General features: G+C 40.8%; 1 protein-coding gene across 3 annotated transcripts; it reads right to left on the bottom strand.

Moving 5' to 3' along the window:
- Positions 1-8,209: 8,209 nt before the first annotated feature.
- On the bottom strand, positions 8,210-11,500 carry LOC148039434 (uncharacterized). 3 transcript variants are annotated; one of them, XM_087690634.1, is made up of 5 exons: positions 10,676-11,496; positions 10,347-10,408; positions 9,503-10,220; positions 8,808-8,835; positions 8,210-8,661 (listed from the first exon to the last, which is right to left on the bottom strand). In XM_087690634.1, the coding sequence occupies exons 1-5, from the start codon at positions 10,923-10,925 to the stop codon at positions 8,541-8,543; spliced, it is 1,179 nt and encodes a 392-aa protein (XP_087546760.1). In that variant the 5' UTR covers positions 10,926-11,496; the 3' UTR covers positions 8,210-8,540. The 3 variants fall into 3 exon arrangements, 1 of the variants encoding a protein (XP_087546760.1); XR_015692814.1 differs by having other exon boundaries at positions 8,541-8,661; positions 8,808-9,142; positions 10,676-11,499; XR_015692811.1 differs by having other exon boundaries at positions 8,541-8,661; positions 8,808-10,220; positions 10,676-11,500.
- Positions 11,501-23,075: the final 11,575 nt, after the last annotated feature.

Below are 23,075 nucleotides of genomic sequence, written 5' to 3'. Positions count from 1 at the left end.
CCCACAAGGTTACAGATAGTAGTTTTAGGATATATTGTGATTTCGATTGTGTCAACCAAAGTGAGTGCATAGGTTACAAATTTTGAATCTATAAGTTCTGAGGTGTTTTCCAAGAATTAAACATAAGCTTTATCTACAAATAAGGTTGCAACTTACATGTATTTTTGAGCAGCTAATGAAAAAGTTCACTTAATGTGTTGCAAGGCACTTGTTGTGAAAGGTTGCAAAAGACTTGCTATTTTGTATCAATTTTATGATCATGGTAGAGAATAGTGGAAAATCCATCATTTAGAAGCTAGATAAGAATAACTACCCTTTATGAAAGCTCTGTGTGATAAACTTCCTTATTGGAAAATGCCTCTTCGAGTTTGTTTCAGGTAAAGAAAAGGAGCCAAAGCTAAGTGACCATGCAACTATAGATTAATCAAAGGTGTGGAAAGAATGGAATGCAAAAGACAAAAAGGTAATGTATTAGCTATATGCACTCATTGATAACACTATGTTGGGTATATCAAAAATGCAAAAAGTTCACATGTAGCATGAACCATGTTTGAGAATACATTTTCTATGAATACAAAGGCATGGAAGATTCATTGAATACTTTGAACAAAGGAATATGGTCTGTTAATAAGTATGTTATGAACGTGAGGAGCATTGCAAATGCTTTGATAGTGATTTATAAAATGCCTAATGATAATAATAAAAAGGCTTGAAAATTGTTTGTTACTTCTGTGTACATACAAAAGCCATTTTCAATTTTTGATGAGGTGATCTCTCTCATGATCTGAAACATGCAGGGCGAATCATTAGAAAAAAGCATTGAACAAGTCCAATCATTCTACTCTAGTTCATGAAGGGGGTATGGAAGGTCCTCTTCAAGAGGTCATGGTATGGGACATGCTGGTCATGACTAGCAAAACACGTTAAATCAATATTTTGGTGATATACAGGTTTTAGGAGTATGTTGCAACTTTAAAGGTAGGGGAAGCACTAGAGGAAGAGGTGGATGCCAAAATAGAGGTTCTAGCAATTCTGGTATTGTTTGTCGTCATTATGGTGGCAAAACATGTCATATTATAGCCCATTGTTATGCTAAGAAGGATGATATCCAAAATGGTAAATTATAGCAAGGAAACTATACATTCTCTTCACAACAGAATAAAGACAAAAAGGAGTATCTATGTATTATGTAGCATATGATGAATGTCACTATAAAAAAGGAGGCACGTGATGATGTGTGGTATGTTCATTCAGGTGCATCTAATCATATGACCAGCCATATTGAATAGTTTGGAGAGATGTAGGATTTGTAAAATCTAGATTATATGCAAATGGATGATGGTTTGTGCTACTCAATTTCACACCTTAAAAAAGTCCCCTTGTCCTTCCATGATGGTCAGTAGAGAAAGAGTTTGTCAGATGTTTTATATATGCCATTCATCACAAAGAATTTAGTGTCTATTTGTCAAATTGTAAAGTAAGGGCTACAGGTTTGATTCAATACAAAATGCTATTTTGTGGAAGATTCTAATAATAAGTGCAAGTTGGTCTCAAAAGAAAGTAGAGTTGGTCCTATGTTTTCTTTAGATGTTGGAATTCCTATGAATGCTGCTATATATGCTAAAAACAAAGGAGTGATTGCAGACATTGAAATATGGCACAAACATATTTGACATGCAAATGTGTAAAGGCTAAAGTTAATGCAGCCCAAAGGGTCTTTTATTTGAAGAAGAAGTTTGAGATGAAGGATTTGGGTAAGCTGAGGTATGTTCTTGATATTAAGATGATCAGATTAGGTATGTGACTATCCAAAGGCTTTATTGAGTATAGAGGTTGAGTACAAAGGTACTCCTATGGCAGCATCTGAGGTTGTATGGCTACAAAAGTTATTGAGTGATTTGGATGTTTCATGCTAGGATAAAATACATTGAAATGGATTACCACTTTATGAGAGAGAAGATACTATACATGAGATCGACTTGGTATATGTTAGCAAACACAATTAAATAGCTGACATCTTCAATTAGGTGGAGACTTGGAGTTGCAAAAATGCTATTGAGCTTGAGGGGAAGTGTTGAGATGGCAAGCTCAACACATGCAGACATTAATGATGGACCGCCCGATTAAATGGGACCGCACATCTACACTTAGCATATTGGTGGTCATTATGACTCTTACATGGCCACTACCTTATCACCTATTATATTTAATTTGTTTCACCTATCTATATCTAGCATAATTATAGTGCCAGATGATTAGCATAGTTCGTTATGCATTCTTTGACTTTGTAGACCACTTCCCTTTATGTTGTACCTTATCTATACTTTGTGTACATTGAAAAGCATGTGAAAGAAGAAGAAGAAGAAACTAGAAAGAAAATGTTTTGGCCTCCATCTCTCTTCTTGTGTTCTTGAGTGAGATTCCTCTTATGTATATGGTGTGCGTTCGGCATAATAACTCAAGTAGGCCCCCCCACCATACGATTTGTGACATATGTGATGTGATCATTATTTCATTTTTATCTTATTTTATTATTTTATTAATTTTAAAAAAATTATCCTCTATTTTATGTTGTTAGAGGGATCGACTTCAAAGCCTTTTCCATGCAGGCCTTGGCCATCATGTAAGTTTTGAGGGCTAACTTGGCCACACTACTAGTGTTGTTGGAAGGAAGGAGTGACTACAATTAGTAAATTTGCTTGCATTCATGTCCTCCAACAATTGAGATAGTAAGGTTACAGTATTTTTGCTTAAAGAAGTAATTTGGCCATGGCATATCTATCTATTTATGTGTTTATGTAAAAGAAAAGAGCATGTAGGCCTTCTTTTTCTGTTGCTTGTCACAATGTGAGGAGCAGTCCTAAATAGTTACATGTGATAACAAAGGTTGGAGTAGGGCAGTCTAAAATGTCCAACACAAACCATTTGAAGAAGGGCAAAGAGTCTCTTTCTTGGAACTTGAGGCTACCTTCTTCCTTATGGACGTTAACATTAAAGATTGTTTCTTTCTTCTGAGCTCACCCTCTTTCTTCAGTTGCCTTCGCTCTTGTTCCTCCTCTTCCCTTTGGGATTTCTCCTTAGCTCTTTCTATAATCTTCTTCTCCTTGAGTGTAGCCTTCCTTTTTTAGTTACTAGTGTAATGATGGTCTTTCTTCTTTCTCCCTCATCAGAGGTGGTTAATATTGTCTGCTCTCGTTGTGCTACCTATTGTGGTTGCCAAGTTTCAATTCGTGCTATTTGTGAAACCTAGAAACTTTTCCTTCTCTCATCTAGTGATCATTCTAAAGCTTTTGAGATTGAGAACATATTCTTGTTTATTCACTTCCTTTTCCCTAGCTAGACTTCTCCTAGAGCTTGGCTTGATGTTTTCTTACTTGATTCTCATAGTGCCATAAGATTTTGCTGCCTTTTTGCAAGTTTCCTTGTATTTTCTTCTACTTCTTGTTGCAATTTTATTACCTGCTCCTCCCTTATATCCTATGCAGGCTCTTGCTTGATGTTTCTTTAAGCATAGAAGACACTTCTTGCATTGATACACTAGGAGGCTTTTGGGATATTACCACATTTCTTGCCGCAAGCCTCTGATGGCCTCCTTTATGATTATAGTCATGATGCCCTTGAACCCCACCAGTGTAGCCTGGGTTGCCCTTGAACCCCACCAGTGTAGCCTAGGTTGTATCCTTTTTCCTTTTCGCTTCCTTGCTTACCATAGGGGGCAAGATTGCTCAATTTCTATCTTCGAGTTATTTTTGGCATGGTTTTCTTCCATAGGTGGTAGTTGGGGATTCTTGATTTTCTCTTGTATAACTTTCTCTCCTTCTCTTGCCATTTCAAAGAAACTAACACAACAATGACGATGAGAAATTTTTTTTAATATAATTTTATTTATCTAAAAAATTTAGCCCATGTAGAAAATTTTATCTTTTGATTTCTAATGAATGCTATTTTTCTTATTTCATGAATCACTTAGTTCTTTGTTTTTGTTATGACTTTGGTTTTGAGTCTGAAGAGTCCCTCCCCCTATATAATTGAATGCAATACTTCCTAGGATAGGAGGAGCCACTTATTGATCTATTGATTAGGTGTTTCTATAGATGGTTTGTTCATGTATATCAACTCATGTTGAGTGGATAGACCCTTACACTTTGGTAATCCTTTCTTTGACCTTTTGTGCAATTTTGGTAACGTTTGGATTTATAATCAATATGCATTGTTTACAAGTGATTATGTCATCACAACCTTTGTAGCAAGGATCAATACTAATGGTAACTTTGGTAGCGATATCCAAGAACTACCTAAATAATAGCCTTGTGCTTGTAGCATACATTTTGAACCCATATACTTGGGAACAATTGCCAAGATGGCACTTCCAATTCGAATACAAGGAGGAGGATTTCCTTAGTTGTTTAACCAAAGTGTTAGCTTATGTGTATTTATGTTTAGCCTTGGAGACTCACTTCTGATAGTCCTTATTTGGTTTAGCCACCACACTTACTAGTATGTAGTGGTCTTGCTTGCACTTGGAGTAGCTGATTGAATAGGGCTTTATCCCCCTCCTTAGGGGTTGCATTAGGTAAGGTTGAGTATGTCTCAGTGGCATCACCTACTTCTTCAAAGAAATAATTGTGCCCTTACTAATAGTTGCAATGATTTTTATGTTGGGAAACTCTAGGTGTATGCATTGTGTTCATAATCAACTATACACTTAGCCTATGGTTCAAATGATTTACCTAACAATGTCTCTTTTCCAATTTCTTCTACGTTAGGCAATGTTAGAAATGCTCAATGCCTATTCTCATAAGTTGCCACCAATGATCCATGGTGCTTTAAGTGTAAGGCCCCCATTATGAGGAGAAGTCATGTGTGAGCTTGAACATTGTTGGGTCTTGACTTGTATATCAAATGAGGTGTATGTGACCTAATGGCAAAAAGGTGACCTTTGTGGATCTAGCCTTTGGGTTAGATAGAGTAGTTATGCTGGTAGCAATTTGAGGTACAATGTATCAAGTTGTTGGGGATGTCTCAAGGGAGGTCCGATGGGGATTCAGGAGCAGTATCCTTGTCTCGATGGTAAAGGGAATATTCCTTGGAGTATTTCTTGTTCAATTAGGGAAGGTTCATAATGTGGTCATGCAAGCCAACTAGACTACCTTCCCGGCTATAAAAGAAAGACCCCTCCAAAGCCATCATCAATCTATCTTTCACCTAGTCATAGTTCTTCCAGCTAGCCTTAAGCCCTTCGCCTATCATTTGTATGGATTGCCATCTAAGCTTCACAATGGTAAAACACAAGTGGATAGAGCCATCTTTATATTGGTTCACTTGAATTTAAAGCACTTTCTATTCTCATATTTGTTGTGTATTCTTTACTCCTTGCTCAAATTATGTCCGTTGTGCCGTGTAATTTTTACAAGCAACACATAAAAGACGATTGGATAGGCTTTTGGTCTTGACAATTAACGGCACTTGGCATTTTCCCAACAAGGCATAAGGAGGGCCCCCATGCAAATTCACATTACAATAGTTGGATTGAGCTGAGGTCACTCAATATTGATTCAATGATCATATGTCATGACATGGTAGTCACCTCCCTCATCAATCAAGGTATCAATCATGTATTCATTCTTTGCTCTAAGTTTGACCCTAAGATAGGCTATTGGTACATGGTCGTCATCTTGGGGATATGAAAATTGATGGCAACATTATTGGGGGTTCATATAACAAGTATGCTAGTGAATAATAATTCTTTATGTAGTTGCCATTAACTAAATGGATGTCTTCTCTCTCAAGAGTCTCTATTTCCACATTTCTGGTTCTACTAATTTGGTGCACGTGGAAAGGACCGAGAGCTCACAATTTCATCTTCTATTTATGGCCTTCAATGGAGTAGAGAAACACTGGGTCTCCCTTTTGAAAGTCCCTTTGTTTGATGTGCTTGTCAACTAGGCTTTCTGTTTGGCCTTTTTGCAAACCAAGGTATATGTCACTAGTAGCCATGTTTCAAATAGTCATTCGATTTCCATCAAGCGATTAGTCCAAGCTTCTTGACCATGCCATTGTTCTTGCACGGGAACTCTCAAGCTTAGGACAAAGAATTCTATTACCATTATGGCATTGGTACTGTATGTTAATTTGAATGGGGTTTGACCGATTGTCGCTTTGCAAGCTATTTGATAGGTCTGCAATGCTGCCATAAGCTTGTTATCCCAGTTGCTTCAAGAGACTAAAACTATTTTTATCAACATCTTAATCAAGATTTTGGTCATTGCTTCTACTTGGTTGTTTGCTTGAGGAGAGTAAGATGATACTTTTTTTTATGAATGACCATAAACATGGACAATAGATGAGCAATCATGTCATTCATGAAGTGTGTGTCCTAGTCACTCAAAATCTTGAGGGGGCAGCCAAATCTTCTCCAATAAGAACCTTCTTAGTAGCTCCTCTAGGACGTCCATCATCACAACTAGCAAAATAGTCTATGTGCGTGTATTAAAAGGTTGTAGCCCATTTTACACTCTATCTTCCCACCTTTACAAAAAGATCTATTCACACATACGTGCTTAGAGCATTTTCTAATCTTCCTCACCACCCCTCTTGTAGTGCAAGACCGGCACTTAGGAGTGAGGATTAGACTTGAGGCCTTGCCCTAACAATGAGATGAACTCAAAGAATTTCTCATCATGCTTGGCATCATTGCCCAAGCCAAATCAAGAGGCAAGCCCATGGAAACAATACATGCACTGGCAATTTTGCAACTTGGGAGTAGAGATTGTAAGCTTGAAAGACTCGCTTTTGCCAAAGTGCCTAAGTAGTTGGTGCAGCTAAAGGGAAGGCTTGCAATAAAGGTAGCTATAGCAAATTAGAATATTGAAGATGAAATCAAGAAGATGACAAATAAAGTGCAAAAGGTACAAAAGGAAATCAAAACAAATAAGCTAGGGATGGGAAACATTATCTTTTTAATAGTTAATGAAACTATGTTATACAAGAAGATTGTGGTTCATGCACATTTTGGAGGCCTCCCCAATGGTGTTAGTTTCGTATGTATCATGAGACTTAGGTACTATGTCTAGGTGCCTTTTAGAGGTAGCTGAGTGACTCATTTAGGTTTTAGCTCAATTGTCTACAATCTAATCGTAAGACTTCTATAGGTACACTCCAATTCACTCTCATTGTTCTGTTGCATCGGTTGCATCCTCAAAGAGGGAGATCGAAGACACTATAGTTGGTCATCATGGTTCCAATATCCTAGTGGTATAATATTCTACATCTCATGATTCATCTTATGGATGTTTGCCCATTCATTCTGAGTTTTCGTATATTGATGTTCTTTTCTTTCTATCAATGTTATGCTTTCTATAGGTACACTCCAATTCACTCTCATTATTATGTTGCATCAGTTGCATCCTCAAAGAGGGAGATCGAAGACACTATAGTTGGTCATCATAGTTCCAATATCCTAGTGGTATAATATTCTACATCTCATGATTCATCTTATGGATGTCATTGCCCATTCATTCTGAGTTTTGGTATATTGATGTTCTTTTCTTTCTATCAATGTTATGCTTTCTCTTTCTCGCTTTCAATCTTTTGCACATTCTTGCATGATATTAAACTAGTGTTTTTGATTTTCTAGTTCATGTGCTACTACTAACAATTTCAAGCTTGAAAATCTTGCATTTTTATGTTGGAGCCTATTTTACCTTGGTCACTACTTCCTACCTCTTCCTCTCTGCCTCATGGTTTGTTATATACCTAGGGCTACCCATTTTCAACCATGGACAACCTATTTTGCTTACACATGAAGCTTAGAAATCCTTAGTCTCAATTTGCTTTGCAATTGTGATATGCTTAACTTTTATAACTTTAGCAACTAGTTTTCTTTTTATAACTTTCAAGAAAACCAAAATGTGGAAGGCCTTCTTAGAGGATGTTAATATTTCTTTCTCTCTCTCTCTCAAGCATGGTATTTAGAGTCAAGATTCTTTGCATAAGCATGTTTCACTTATACATAACCTTGTTATGGTTAATCAATGAGAAGCATAATCATAATGCTCTAGGTGCTTGTAGGAGATACATGCCACTAAATTGTGAGCAATATCTACTAATCACAAAGCTATGCGTGATTATATAATACGAACACCTAGTTTATACCTTTAACAAAATGCTTTTGCTCATATTCTCAATGCTTGAAATGTCTATTGGAAAGTTTAAGAAGGCCTTCATCACATTACAATGTTGTTTTTTTTTTTTTAAGCACGACAAAAGGACATGAGAATTTGACAATTTTAACATGTCAAGAAGCCCTTTGGGCAGCCTCACAATTCATGTAGGGTTCTTACAAGAGGGTTACCCCTTCGGCAGCGTTACAATTCATGTAGGGTTCTTACAAAGAAGTTATTATGGCAAGAAGTATTCCTTGGTGATAGCAAGCAAGAATAGAGGAGATGCAACAAAAGAATTATGAAAATTCCTTTTCTCGGCAAAATTTTGGGGGTGGTTTTGAACTATCTGGCCAGAGAGGAGAGAGAGATACACCTTCATATTCTGAGCAGGAGGAAGAACATCAGCACCTGCAAAAGGCTAGTGGAGACGAGGAAGGAAGCCAGCATATCTGCATTTCTGCTTCCTCTGGATACTGGTGCCCCCACTTGCCCAGCTCTGCATTGAACACACCAGCCTTTAAGCAAACAAACTCAGCGTTTCCATGCTTTTCAATGTCTGCAACTTATAGAGTTGTTACAGGAAGCAATCTGAGCTTAAGGATGAATACTCATGACAATGTTTGCTGATACTCAAACACTTACCGGAATGGATAGTTGCATCCCGGATAGCCTGCACATAAGAGATGTGATGGTGGAGCTTTGATTAGTAGACTGATCAGTACCATCTTGTACAATACATGTGACAGTGCCATGTTGTGAAATTTGTGGTAAGCCCTAAATGCAGACTGCTACCCCATGCACATCGATTTCAAAGCAATGCATTTGTTACGTTCAGTATCTTTGTCTTGAATGGATGTAGTTTCGTCCTTTGATTATACAAGTGCTTGTGACATTTTAGGAATGTGTTTTGGGGCACCTTGCCATGGATGTATTCGAGCCTGTTTTCTTCTTAAGGCTGGCCTGAAATTTATCTTGTACTGCACCCATGAAGAGGAGCTCAAAATACCATTACCAAAATTCCACAGTTAACTGCTTTTCCTCAATGAAAATGGCATGGCTAGTATACAATGGCACCTACATGTTGAGGAAAAACACATCTATTGATGTATGCAAGTACAAGATGTGCGTTCGTACGTATGTATGTGCGCCTGTGTAGACTTGCATAGGTCACAGGTGCATATATATGTACATGTGTGTGCACGCACGCGCGCATGTTATGTAGGTATGTACATATGCATGTAAGTACATACTTAAAGGAAAACAGATGCTTGTATTGAAGCTCTGTCTGTGCATGTGTGTATGAGAGAGAGACAGAAGTGTGGAAGTGTAATACTGACTTGGGTCAATGTTTGTAATCATGGCAGCACCTTCGAAGTCGCAAGTTCCGGGGGCCTGGAGGTGCATCTGGAAGTAGCTATTGAAGGCATAGGAGGCATGAGAGAGGAGGGTGTTAGGGACATAGCAGGGCTCAGCAAGCTGGATGGCCCTGCAATCAGCTCCTCCACCTGCTCCGCTGCACGCCCAATCCAGCGCTGCCTGCAACAGATACATATTTGCCCATGGCCTTGCCACACACCAGAAGCGGTCTATGGACCTTTCCACCACACCATCCCCATGTTCATTTGACCTTCTGACAAGTTCCCCTGCTTCTTCTTGGCCTTTTGAAGAGCTAAGCAAAGAGTAGTGGCCTCCTAATGCGAGCCCAGATGAGTTCTTCCTCATGCTTGTGTCTGGCCGTCCTAATGTAGTACCTTGTGGAGAGCTAACCAAAGAGTAGTGCCCTCCTAATGTAGAGCCAGCTGCAGCAGCTTCAACCATAGCTCTGATCCCACTTCCCCCATCTTTCTGCACTTCCAGTTGCCCTGATCTTCTTCTTCTCTGAGCAAACCTACGCCTACTTCTATCATTACAAAGGATTGACGGGCAAGATGTCGACTCTAGGCGAACATGTCCTTTGCTGCTAGTGTCTGTCAGTATCTGAGTTTGCGTAGTAGATGCAAGATCCCCTCCATGTTGATCTTGGAGGTACTGTGAAGCCTTGCTGGATCCCTGGATCTGTTGCAGCAGGGAAAGGTGGTGAGTGGACAAGCGGGAGGTAAGGTCAAATCGGAACAGAGCACTGCTCATTGAAAAGAAGCGAGCACCGTCTTTTAAAATGCACAAAGAGAAGGGGACAAATACCTGGTTTTGCTGCTGACGACGATACAATTTGCGACCTAAGACACCCAAGGAATTGTCAGCACCTGCCAACACAAATAAGTCAGGAGGACCATTATTAGCTCAGCTCTGCAAAAATGTATGCAAAGAAAGGTGAAAATGAAGATAAACTCTTGTGACATACTTGCAAACCAAACAAATAGAACAATGTGTACCAAGAAGGTTATTCAATTCAGATGAGCTCTGTGGAATACAGAATGTTATTCAGTTAAAGATGAGCTCTGTGCCATGCTTCCAAGACACAAGGCATGCAGAGAATGTTGAGGATTAAGATGAGGCTCTGGCATACATACTTAAGTAGAGGAGGAGGAGGAGGAGGAGAAAGCCGCAAATCCTGCTGATGTGATGCAAATAGGCCACCATATGACAGGTCTTTGGGCGGGAAGGGGGGCGGAAAGGGGAGAGGGGTAATAATAAGTGGAAAGGGGGTGGGTTTAGGGGGGGCCAAGACCGTTGAGAGGGAAGAATGATGATGATGATTATGATGATGATGGTGGTGGTGGTGGTGATGATGATGCCGCTTCTGGTGCCAGCAAAAGGCATGCTATGGTGAGCATTGCGAGGCTTAGCGTACGCCGTGGTACTCTTTATGGGGTCTCTGTCTGTGTGTGCTGAGGCATCAGTAGTCCGTCATCATAACACAACTGCGAGCGAGAGAGAGAGAGAGAGAGAGAGAGAGAGAGAGAGAGAGAGAGGCCTCCCCTCTCATCACACAACTGCTTATCCCTCTCACCGACAACCACCCAACTGCCTATCTTAGCATCAAATATCATCATCCATCATCAGCCACCCTCAGAAAGAGCAAACTGCAGTAATTTCACGATGTGCTTCATGTGTAGACGTAGTAGTAGGCCACGGCTGCAAAACAGAGGGCTCTCTCTCTCTCTCTCTCAGGAGGAAAGAGGGAAACTGAAGAGGAAGTAGAAGGCGAGGAAGATGGAGATAATGAGGATGCTGAGGTTAATGAAGAAGAATGAGAGAGCTCTCCACTGCAGCTAGTGAGAGTGATGCTGCGTGCAGAACAAGTGAAAGAAGCAGATGAAATTCAATTTTTTTCTTATTGGAGAGTAGTAGTGTAGTGGTAAGTGGAGTACAACACAAGGCTCCAGCCGCCCCCCCTTCCCACGCCTCTACCTCTCTCCCCTCTCTCTCTCTCTCCCAACCCCCCCCCCCCCCCCCCAAGCAAAGCAAGCAAGGAATCTCTTCCAGCCTTTTGATTTGGTTTGGAGAACACTGAACTCGTACTTAAATAATAAAATATAGGTAGTAATACACATGTTTATATAAATGAGGAGGTGGCGAAAGGAAGCTACCCACCCAGTCACACCACAAAGCACAAAGTAGTGAATAAAAGCTACTTATTATGAACATAGCAAGTTTTCTTTAATGTGAGTATGTGGTATTAGACAGTGGTCTTGGGGCATGTCTAAGTTAAAGCCACACCACACCCACACATTGACTACACAATGACTCCACTTGTGCCAACAAGGAGAGGTACAGTGTTTGAGGTGAGAGAGAGTCATTTAGAGGAAAGGAAAAAAGGTCTTCAAGAGAGAGAATATGATTTCCACCAATCAATGATTGATGAGTCTTTGGACTTTTTTAAGTTCATGGAGTACCACCATTTTTACAGATACTCCATAAACTCCCTAAAGTTCTAATACAAAGTTAAGAGTTGCCAAGTAAACCCACCACATTTAATTAAACTTGACTATGTACTTGTGCAAGTGAAATTTACTTTAGGTGTGGCTTGACTCTAAAGCTATTCTGTGGACTTCATGAAGTTAGGATGGCATGGCAATCATTGGTTGGTAGGCCTAATGAGAGACTCTCTCTCTCTCTAGAGAGAGAGAGAGAGAGAGTCTCTCTCACCACCACAGTTCACACACAAACAAGGAGTAGTGATTGATCAGGGCGTTCAACTTAGCTAATCAAGACATCCTACATCTCAACACGGACACAGATGACACCTTCATAGGTGAATACAGGGGATTATTGCTCGAGTTAGAGCTACGACACATGAGATTGTACAATCTAGAGCTCATTATTACTAGATAGAGCTATATGTTTTACACATAGCCATAGTTAGTTTCCTTTCTTATTTTGCTTTGTGCTACATGTTTTGCCCAAACAATTGTACCATCATGCACATGATTATAACTCATGGTCTCATGGGTCATTTTGGCCTTCTGTAGACTTTAATATATCATGTCATCTCTCTCTCTCTCTCTCTCTCTCTCTCTCTCTCTCTCTCTCTCTCTCTCTCTCTCTCTCTCTCTAAATGGCTTTTGTCTCACCACAAAGGAGAAGGCATTGCAAAATTGTTGGGGGTAAAGGCGCCTTTGCCTAGCCATCGATGTATTACTACACTGACAATACCCACCACTGCACATTGCAAGTGGCGGGCGCCCATCACCGTCACTTTATTCTTTATTCTTTTAGTGACAGTTTGAATAAAGGAAGGCTTGGTCACATATTGTGACTATTGCAATTTCCATTTGGTCTCGCCCTCTTTCTTGCTCTTACTCTCCCGCCATAGCTCTTCCAAGCAAGCTTCAATCATTCTCACCTTTCAATTGGTATCAGAGCATGGATTCATGACTACTCGAGCTTGGTTCTTGGTGTCTTTAGCTTCCTATTGATTACCTACACTCATTGGGTCTCCTTCCCGACAGCCATAGCTGACTCTCCCGAGCTCCCATCACTCCCCGCCTTCCCGAGCACTTACTCGGCCCATTTTGGCACCCTCAAGGCATTTCTTCAGAGGTATTGGAGCTCTCTTTTGTTATTTTACTTCAATCTATAGGCTTTGTGAAGTAGGGCAGCCATGTCCTCTTGCTTCTTGTGATGCCTACTCTCTACTGGTGACTTTGCCCTTCAAGAGGGAGCTCTTGGGGGTCCTTGACTACTCCCCCAACCTTGCCTTGGCCTTGACCAGCCCTTCCACAGGCCCCAAATTAGTTTGGGCCAGCTTGAAGACTTGCAAAAAAATCGATTTTTACTTCAACCCTCCCTCATTGGTAGCTTGAAAACACTTCATTTGGCACTTGGGAACACTCCCTTGATACTCGACATTGGTGGTTATCATTGGCATTGATTTGTGGATTGATTTACCTCAATTCATGACAGTTTTTCACAGTCCACAAGTAGCCACAAGTAGTGTTACATCAACACTTTATGTTTATGCTTAGTTGGCATTGACATTGGTTGCTCGAATGCATCCCGAATGTTAGGGGAATGTATGCCTATGATGTGAGATGCTTTTGGGGCTGAATTTACTCAATCATTGACTATTTTACATAGCCCACAGGTAGCCCAAAACAGGGCAACTCTCTGTCATTACACTTTATGCTCATGCTACATAGTCATTTGATGCCCAATTGGTGCCTATACATATGGGAAAGTATGCCTATGGGTTGTCTATGGTTTTGAGCTTGGATTGAGCCAATGTTTGCTTAGTTTTGGACATTTATTTGCTGCTCGAATATTCAGGCTGAAGCTTATTTGCTTATGTTTTGGATATGCCTGTTGGATTTGGGCTATGTCTTGGATGTATACATTGATGTAGTGACTCTTGGGGATCGACATAAAGCTTGGATTTGCTCTCGAATCATTGGTTGAGCTTGAGCTTGCTTTGCATAGCATTGAAATCTTGATCTCTCATGTACTTATGGGATGTATTTTGCTTATGTCTGATAGGTCTTGACATGCTTGGCCTATGCCACTACTACATGCTCGTTACATTGTTTGGAGTTGGATGCTACTGAGCCTTGCTTTGGCTTGACATTTGATTGCCCGAAGCTTACTTTGGCTATTTCTTGGCTTGCCAGAGTTACAATTTGGATGTGCTTGATATCTATGGTTGCTATGTATGGATGCTACACGGCCTATATGCTCATGAGGTCTTATTGATGCTTGATCTTGGATCTTCTAGCAATGGTGCTATCATATGCCCTTGTTGAGCTCCTTTGCTTGATATTTACGGCTTTTGTGCCAGTGGGAGCATCTTGACACACTTGACAGACATTGAGCAGGTGGTTTATGCTACTTGAGCATTTGGATACTTGAGACTGGGATCTTCACTTGGATGTTGTATGGTTGTTATGCCTTGGTCCTCACAGATGTACTTGGATTGATTTGGGCTGTGCACTCCTTGACCATACACCTCTTTGTGTCAGGTCTTGCCAGTGTTGTGTACACTTTGCCCTATTACACGGGGGGTGTGCCCGCTTATTACTGATGGATTCATTTGACATGCTTGGGTGTTTACTTGATGTTTATATGACTGTCACATGCTGATTTATGCCCGCTTGATGTTGGTTATGCTTTGACAATCAGTGGTTGACTTGGTGCGTTCATTTTGCCCACAGTTTGCTCTCATCGTACCTAGCTGTAATTGATTATAACAAGCTGTATGCATGGACTAACGTGGAATTTTCATGCTGAATTATCCTGATTTTATGTACTTATAATGGTACTTAGTGGGCAGTATCATTAGCCATCAGTTCGTGGTCATTTTGCCTTGGTTTTGGCGGTATTTTGGCTGTTTACAGTAGAATAAAACAAGCAGTTTTGAATTGTCTGCACCATTTTGGACTGCAGTATGGCATCTTTTTCCACTAACAGGTGCTATCTTCAACATCACTAAGCTTGATGGTACGAATTATGCCTATTGGAAGAGCCAAGTTTGGCAGGTATTGGTGCAGAAATCACAAATAAAGCTACTAAGGATGCATGGCGAGTAGCATGAAACTATGGCTGATGATGAATGGGATGAGCTTGATGAGTTATGCAAGTCCATGCTCATCTTGTCTCTCACTGAACAGATGCATTACAATGTGGTTGAGGAAGCATAGAGTGCTTGGCATCTTTGGGATAAAATTAAGAACCTCTATGACAAGAAAAGTCTAGCAAGTCAAATGTATTGGCTAAAGCAACTTATGGACCTGCGCATGAAGGAGAATATGACAATGTCTGCTCATTTGAGCCAGTTCCATGCTATTCTCAAGAACTTGACTTTGCAGGGCATTACCTTCAATGATGAGGTTACTCCAATGTTTTTGCTTGGGACTCTGAGTGAGTCATGGGATGTATTCCGCATTGCCTTATATGCTCCTACTATTATTTTCAACTTGCATAATGTAGAGAGTGCTCTTCTACAAGAAGAGATCAACCGTAAGAACTTAGATGCCTCTTGTGTGTGGCACACTTTGACTGTCAGAGGCAAAGATGGTAATGGAAAGAATGACTGTGGGAATGGCCATTGCAGAGACTCGCAAAAGTCTAGGTCTAAGTCGCGTGGTAAGTCACGCAGCAAGTCTCGTGGAAGAAATGCTAATGTGACATGTCATCATTGCAGCAAGAAGGGTCACATACGCCCACAGCGTCATGAGTTGTGCAATGAGAAGCGCAATGAGAAGGGGAAAGACAAAGTACAGGAAAAGTCCTCTGATCGTAGCATTATGCCTGTGAAATCCAATGTAAAAATCAAGGAGATAAATATCATGCAGACTGATGACTCCAATGGGGAGTACATACTTGCAACTAGTTCTTGTGATGCTACATCATTGACCGAGGTTCACTCTATGTATGCGTAGTGCTAGCTTTTGGATTCTGGTGCTTCATTTCATGTTACACCCTGCCGTGAGTGGTTCCATTCCTACCACACTGTCTCTGGATTAGTTCGCTTGGGTGATGACAAGTCACTTGCTATTGTTGGCATTGGGGATGTATGGCTGCAATTCTCTACTGACAGTACTTTTCTATTACACGATGTACATCATGTACATGTGCTTACACGCAATCTTATGTCTCCAGGGTAGCTTGATGATGCTGGATTTCATGTTTCATTTGGGGATTCTACCTGGAAGATCACTCGTGGCAAACTTGTGCTTGCTAGAGGTGCCAAGGTTGGTAGTCTCTATCCTCTTATAGTTTATGGATCCTTTGTTGACCATGTTTTGTCAGTTAGTTCCATCCCACATGTATCTCTTTGGCATGCCCATTTGGGTCATATTTCCTTGAAGGGAATGAAAATGCTTTCTGGTTTTGCAGTACTTATAGCCCCTTGACTATGCATGTTTTGATTCATGTGAGCATTGTCTTTATGGCAAACAGACTAGGAATGCGCATAAGAAGTCTGGTAGGACACGCATGAGTGAGGCCCTAGCATTGGTACATTCGGATGTCTGTGGGCCCATGCCCTGTCAATCTATGGGTGGTGCAAAGTATTTTGTGACGTTCATTGACGATTTTTCACGTAAAGTCTGGGCTTACCCTGTTAAGCTTAGGTCATATGTCTTGGCTGTGTTTCAAAGATGGTTTGCATTGGTAAAAAACCAGACTGGGCATAGGCTGAAATGCCTTAGGACTGACAATGGGGGAGAATATGTGTCACATGCTTTTGAGCAGTTATGTGGCGAGAGGGGTATTAAGCGACAGTTTACCATCCCCTATACCCCACCCCAAAATGGTTTGGCTGAGCAGATGAATAAAACCATCCAGAAGAATGTACATAGTATGCTTAGCCATGCAGGCCTACCACAGAGCTTTTGGGCTAATACAGTCAACAAAGTTGTGCATATCATAAATAGATCACCTTCTAGTGGTTTGGATTTCCAAGTTGCAGAGGAGGTATGGCATTTTCCTTAGCTATGGAGATGCAGGCAAGATGGGTTACTGTCTCTAGGATCTATAGGTGTGAAAAGTCATCTATAGCCATGATATAGTCTTCTATGAAGACAAGATACATAGGCAGCATGAGAAGGTGGTAGAGATATGCAGGGTTATAATCCAGGAGGAGCCACGTGCTCCTACACAACCAGTTGGATAGCCTACAATAGCAGTTGGTACACATGGCTAGGGTGTTGGACACGATGCTAAACATGCATCAAAGCCTGTAGTGAGATGGTCTACTAGAGCTAGACGTCCACTTAATCGATTTGAGCCCTCGATGCATTATGTCTTGGTTACAAATGCAGGAGAGCCTCTCACCTATGGTGAGGCTATGCACAGGGGTGACAATCACTCCTCGGAGAGGGCTATGCATTCTGAGATGGACTCCCTGCATAACAATATGACTTGGGATTTGGTTGCATTGCCTAGTGGCAAGAAGATTTTTCCATGTAAATGGGTGTATAAGCTAAAAAGTACCCGTAGACATCCCAAGCTGGCTTATAAGGTAAGACTTGTTGCTAAGGGTTTTAAGCAAGAGCATGGAGTTGACTTTGATAAAGTCTTTTCTCTTGTGGCCAAAATGACCACCCTACGCTTGGTTTTGGCCTTAGTCGCGGCCTTAGATACGCAGCTTGACTTGGACATGTATCAAATGGATATCAAGACTGCATTCTTGCATGGGGATTTGCATGATGAGGTTTACATGGAGCAGCCTAAGGGCTTTATAGAACCTGGTAGGGAGCACCTAGTGTGCAAGTTGAAGAAAAGTTTTTATGGCTTGAAGCAGGCACCTAGGGAGTGGTATCATAAGTTTGATGCTTTTATGCAGTCACAGGGCTACGATAGGAGTGCTATGGATCCGTGTCTTTACATAAGAAAGCCCGTGATGGCTCATTGCTTATTTTGGTAGTTTATGTGGATGATATGTTGATAGTAGCAGGGAAAGCTCATGATGAGATGGATGCTCTTAAATCTCAGCTAAAGAAGAGCTTTGAGATGAAGGATTTGGGACATGCCTCTCACATTCTTGGTATGCGCATTAAGTGCGACAGGCAGCATCAGGGACTACTTTACCTCTCAACACAAAGGGAGTACATTCATAAAGTCCTTGAGTGTTTCTGCATGTAGGACGTGAAGCCTATTGGTTGTCCATTATCTTCTTATGTGAAGGTCTCACAGGCTGATTTTCCGCAGACAATGTTCGCAGACAATGTCCGTAGATAGATGAGCAGAGAGCTAAGATGGCCAAGATCCCTTATGCATCAATCGTGGGCAGTTTGATGTATGCCATGATAGCCACTCGTCCAGATATTGCTTTTGTAGTTGGTATTGTGGCACGTTATATGGCTACACCTAGCAATAAACATTGGGATGCCGTGAAGGATATCATGAGATACCTAAAAGGCACAACAGATATGTGTGTTTGCTATGGTAGCCATGATACTGGAGTTGTGGGGTATACAAACTCCGATTATGAAGGAATGTAGATAGTAGAAAGTCCACTTCTAGCTATGTATTCACCTATGTTGAAGGTATTGTCTCTTGGATGTCCAGGGTTTAGAAGTGTATGGCTCTCTTTACAACTGAGGCCAAGTATGTTGCAGCCACTGAGGCTTGCAAGGGGGCCATATGGTTGGGCCGTTTGGTTCATAACCTTGGGATTGATTCTATACCTACATTGCATTCGGATTCTATGAGTGCTACTCAGCTAGCCAAGAATCCAGTCTTTAATGCGAAGACAAAACACATTGAGGTGAAGTATCACTTCAAACATGGAGTCGTGGAGGACAAGTCTGTTGACCTTGTCAAGATCTCCACTGACAAAAATCCTGTAGATCTGCTCACAAAAAGCCTCACTACTGAGCACTTTGCCTTCCTCAAGAGATTGATGGGCATTGGATGAGATGATGTTTTTCCTCATCCTATTGTACATGTGTACATTGTACTGTTTTTTCTTTTTCTTTTCACTCCTCACTGGGGTAGATTCACCTTTAAGTGGGAGGTTGTTGGGGGTAAAGGCACCTCTGCCTAGCTGCCAGTGTATTACTACACTGACAATACCTGCCACTGCACATTGTAGGGTGGCAGGCACCCATCACCATCACTTTATTCTTTATTCTTTTAGTGACAATTTGAATAAAGGAAGGCCCAGTCACACATTGTGATTGTTGGAGTTCCCATTTGTTCTCTCTCTCTTTCTTGCTATTGCTCTCCTGCCATAGCTCTTCCAAGCCAGCTTCGATCCTTCTCACCTTTCAAAAATTGCTAGTTATAAACATTGAACCTTGGACCTTTAGAAGTATAGCAAGTTACCTGATACTCAAAGTACATTTACACATAGGCAAATAAACTAGAGGGAATCTATGTTGGCAAGCATAGTTACTTAAGGTTCCCTAGCCATGCATAGGTTTTTCCCATGCCAATTAACACACATCTATCGACATGCACATGTCCAATATCTTACTTCTTTTTGTAAAGGCCATGCCTCTTCTAGGTCCTATTCTCTATCTCACTCTACTTAAATGTATGATGTGTTATTGAAAAAAGAATATAGTCATTGGAGTAAAACTTAGCTTGAATCCATACTCAAACGAAGAATGCCTTATCACTCCATTAGATAAAGGTGGTGTGGAGATGAGTAAACACAATGCACACATCCGTCAAAGTCATCACTAGTGCTTGAAAAAAACTAGGTATAGTGTAACACCACCTTCAATTTATGAGTTTGAATGTATCCTAAATTGCAAATTTTAGTATTCACTTTTTAATTTACATTGATTTTTCACAAAAATATCTATAATTTCTTGCCTTTAATTTTTTTTGTTTTGTTAAATTGGTTGTCATACAAGACAATTGCCAATAATAGGGCATCCTTCAAAAGCATCTTAAGGCTCATACAACATTCATTGCTCCACCCAACATATGGCTTCCCCTTCGATCCATGCATGCTAGGGGTAGGGTGGTCTAAGTGCATGCCACTTGAGCAAGGCAATGGTGCAAGTGATGGAGAATGTGAATCTCAAAAGGCATGGAAGAGTGTTGATGGAAAGCTCTCAGAGGCAATGTATTGGGCATGAAACATATTCAAAATCCTATGCACAATGGCCTTAGGATCTATAATGCCCAAAGTGGCAACAACTATTTGATGAATGACAAGAAGATCCTCCAAGTCCCCATAGCATTTTCTTTGCCCTCATCTCAAAAGTAGATACTTGAAATCACTACTCCACAACCTCCATGGTGCTTCACAAAATGCTCCATAGTGAGAGAAATGAAAAGAAGAAGAATAAGAATAAGAAGAATGAGAGCGGAATTTTGATGCCGAGAAGTGCTTAAAAATAGCTAAAAATTACGAATATCAAGGGAAAAGTATTCAACGTCGAAGGCGGCGGCTCGATCTAGGACGATTTTAATACCGAGCAGAATGCCTAGGATTTTTCAGAGCTCAATTCGGAGTCCGGACGGAGAAATGGTCACAAAATGGTCAAGATATGAAAAGGTGGACACTTGGGAGGCCAAAATTGGGCATGCCTTTTGAGTTTGGACCTCCCCTCTAAAATTTTATGCACCTTATGAAGCAAAAAACGTGGAGAGAGAATGAGGGATGAAAAAATGTGGAGCAACATGGCGGCCGTTTTTTGCGCCCTCTCATGATGGAGATGGAGTATGCAGGCTGAAAGCAACCCATACAATCGATCATGGGGCTGATCTTCCCTCTCTTGGTGGCTGATCTTATCGCCTGTCTTCGCCCGTCCAATGGTGGCCTGAATGCAGAGATGGAAATCTAGTCTTTCTCTCTCCTCCCTCTCTCTCTCCTTTAAAGGCAGATTCATGTGGTGAAGAAGAAGAAGAAGGATGGATGACGGATGCTTGTCCAATGAAGACCGGATTGCTCTGTGGTTCAAGAGGAATGAAGATTGCTAATTGTGGACTGTCATGGACATTAATGGTTGTTGGAAATCAGTCCCGAGATATGGCAAATAAAAACCCGCAACCCACAAAGAACGGTAATCTCATTTTTACAAAGGAAATTGATGTTTTATGCAATTTGCTTCATGAATATTTGTTCCCATGGGATGATTATGCATCATAATGTTGTTTGTTATGAGTTTGATCAGTTTATGATCACAAAATCAGAAAATCACAAGTGTTGTGACTGAAATTAATAGTGTAAAACCCGTAAAACACGCGAAATATGGGAAAATTGGGTGTTTTTGAGACATAATTGGAAAATATAATAAGACACACCAACTAAATTTGTATTTTTGCTGCAAATGAACCTAAGGGCCACAGCCCACAACTCATTTTGTATTTTTAGTCATTTAATATTGTGAAAAATACAAGAAAAATAGGAAAAATGGAAAAAAATAAGGGAAAAATGGATTTTGAGTGCCGAAAATTAAGAAAAAATAAGATTCATGTTTGTGGATGTATAGGGGGTCTGAAGTATAAGGTTTAGCCTCAGTCCAGCCCTACCTTTATGTTCTAGTGAGTTTTTATGGCTTTTTATACAATAAAGATGTGAAAAATGAACCCTGAACCTATGCAATATGCACAACCTAAACGGGTGAGGGGGTGGAGTGTATGAAAAGTGTTTAAATGCTGAATGAAATGATGAAAAGCTTGCTGGTTTTTTATGCATACCATTTAGGTTGGTCGATAATTAAAAATTAAAAAATCTAGTAGCACCAGGGTTTCTCGGTGCTAGGTTCATGCAACGCTGCATACGAGTGATAGTCAAAATCATTGAAAGAAATGTTTTCCACATGTGCACAAATGCTGATTTTCTTAATTGTTTGAGCACGTGGACATTCACAATTTGCATGAAGCATAAAATGATAAAAGGTATCTGATAATACCTCCTGGATGCATAGCACCTGTATTCTCTAAATCGTGACCAACGTTGAGTGAGTAAGGATATCCCAAGCTGTAGGCTAGGCGTTGGATCCTAGGGGAAAGAAAGTGAGGAAAATGGTACATTCCTGGATACGATTAATTGGTACCTTGAGTGGAACTATGTGCGATATGGTGTTATATATATTTAGCGACGCATCGAGGGGCCAATCCCTAAGATGTAGGAGAGTCGCAGTGAGGTAGTGGCAGTCAGCCCCCGTGGGAGGACCTCCTATGTTTGTACTTCGTGCTATTTGGCAATATGCTGGGACTCCCTCTGAGGAGTGTTAATTGGGTTAGAGTTGGACTAAGAGACGCGATACAAATGCGAGATATTTAGGAAGATGATGTATGTGTCATCCATGCTCCTGGCCGCGAGGCCGTGGGGTTGTTGAGCGCATGATAGAGGTCTGGCTAGTGCATGAGCCAGTGCCGGCCCGTTTTAGGTCCCATCAGTGGTACGTCTGTCGGGAGCTGCCTATAAGTGGCGGTTTTCGAATCTAGGGTTTCAAGGGACCCTAAATTATCCATAAAATGGGGTTTGTTCAAGGATGGAAAAACTTGGCTTTCCCCATACAAAACTTACTAATGGACTTAGTTAGTTATGTAGAGCATGAGTCCTCTGCAGAAGATAATTTATGTGATGAAAAGAGTAGCCCAGTAGTGGTTACCCCATCCTCTAAAACGATGGCATGGGCAGAGGTTCGCCTTGGTGTGGTCTCGACCCAAGAGAAATCATGTTTAACCATCCATCAACCTAGAGAGCATGAAACAAGAATGTTGGAAACTATGGTAGTTGTGGCATCAACAAGTCATGATGCTAAAGCCATAATGCCATGGGAAAGTGCGGATATACGATGGAATATGCTTGTGGTTGAAACATCCCGTGTAATGGGCCACCATGATGCCTTAGGATCCTTTTAGTGGATCAAAGTGGTCCTTTACCTTGAAAACTCTGTTCCTAGATTGTCCTTCCCTTAGTTTGAGACTGAGCTCCATGGACAATCGGCTTTGCTTGTAATACTAAAGAATACTTCCAACAAGCTTTGGCATTCTAGAAAGACCCAATCCATATTAGTTGAGAATAAACGACTTAAGAGAAATTCATTGCAAGTTATAATTGCC

Source organism: Lygodium microphyllum, chromosome 2 (genome assembly GCF_053477565.2).
Source record: "Lygodium microphyllum isolate KBCC chromosome 2, Lygodium_microphyllum_v1.1.10, whole genome shotgun sequence".
In the NCBI taxonomy this organism is placed as follows: Eukaryota; Viridiplantae; Streptophyta; class Polypodiopsida; order Schizaeales; family Lygodiaceae; genus Lygodium; species Lygodium microphyllum.
Note: the sequence above shows the minus strand (reverse complement) of the source record. Positions and strands in the feature narration are given on the sequence as shown.

Bases quoted from the DNA above. Each gene is read 5' to 3' on its own strand.
- LOC148039434 (XM_087690634.1), bottom strand. From the start codon at position 10,925: ATGCCTTTTGCTGGCACCAGAAGCGGCATCATCATCACCACCACCACC. The intron at 8,836-9,502 runs GTCAGTATTACA...TCTTATGTGCAG, and splicing joins GATTACAAACATTGACCCAA to GCTATCCGGGATGCAACTAT. The intron at 8,662-8,807 runs GTAAGTGTTTGA...TGTTCAATGCAG, and splicing joins GGATGCAACTATCCATTCCG to AGCTGGGCAAGTGGGGGCAC.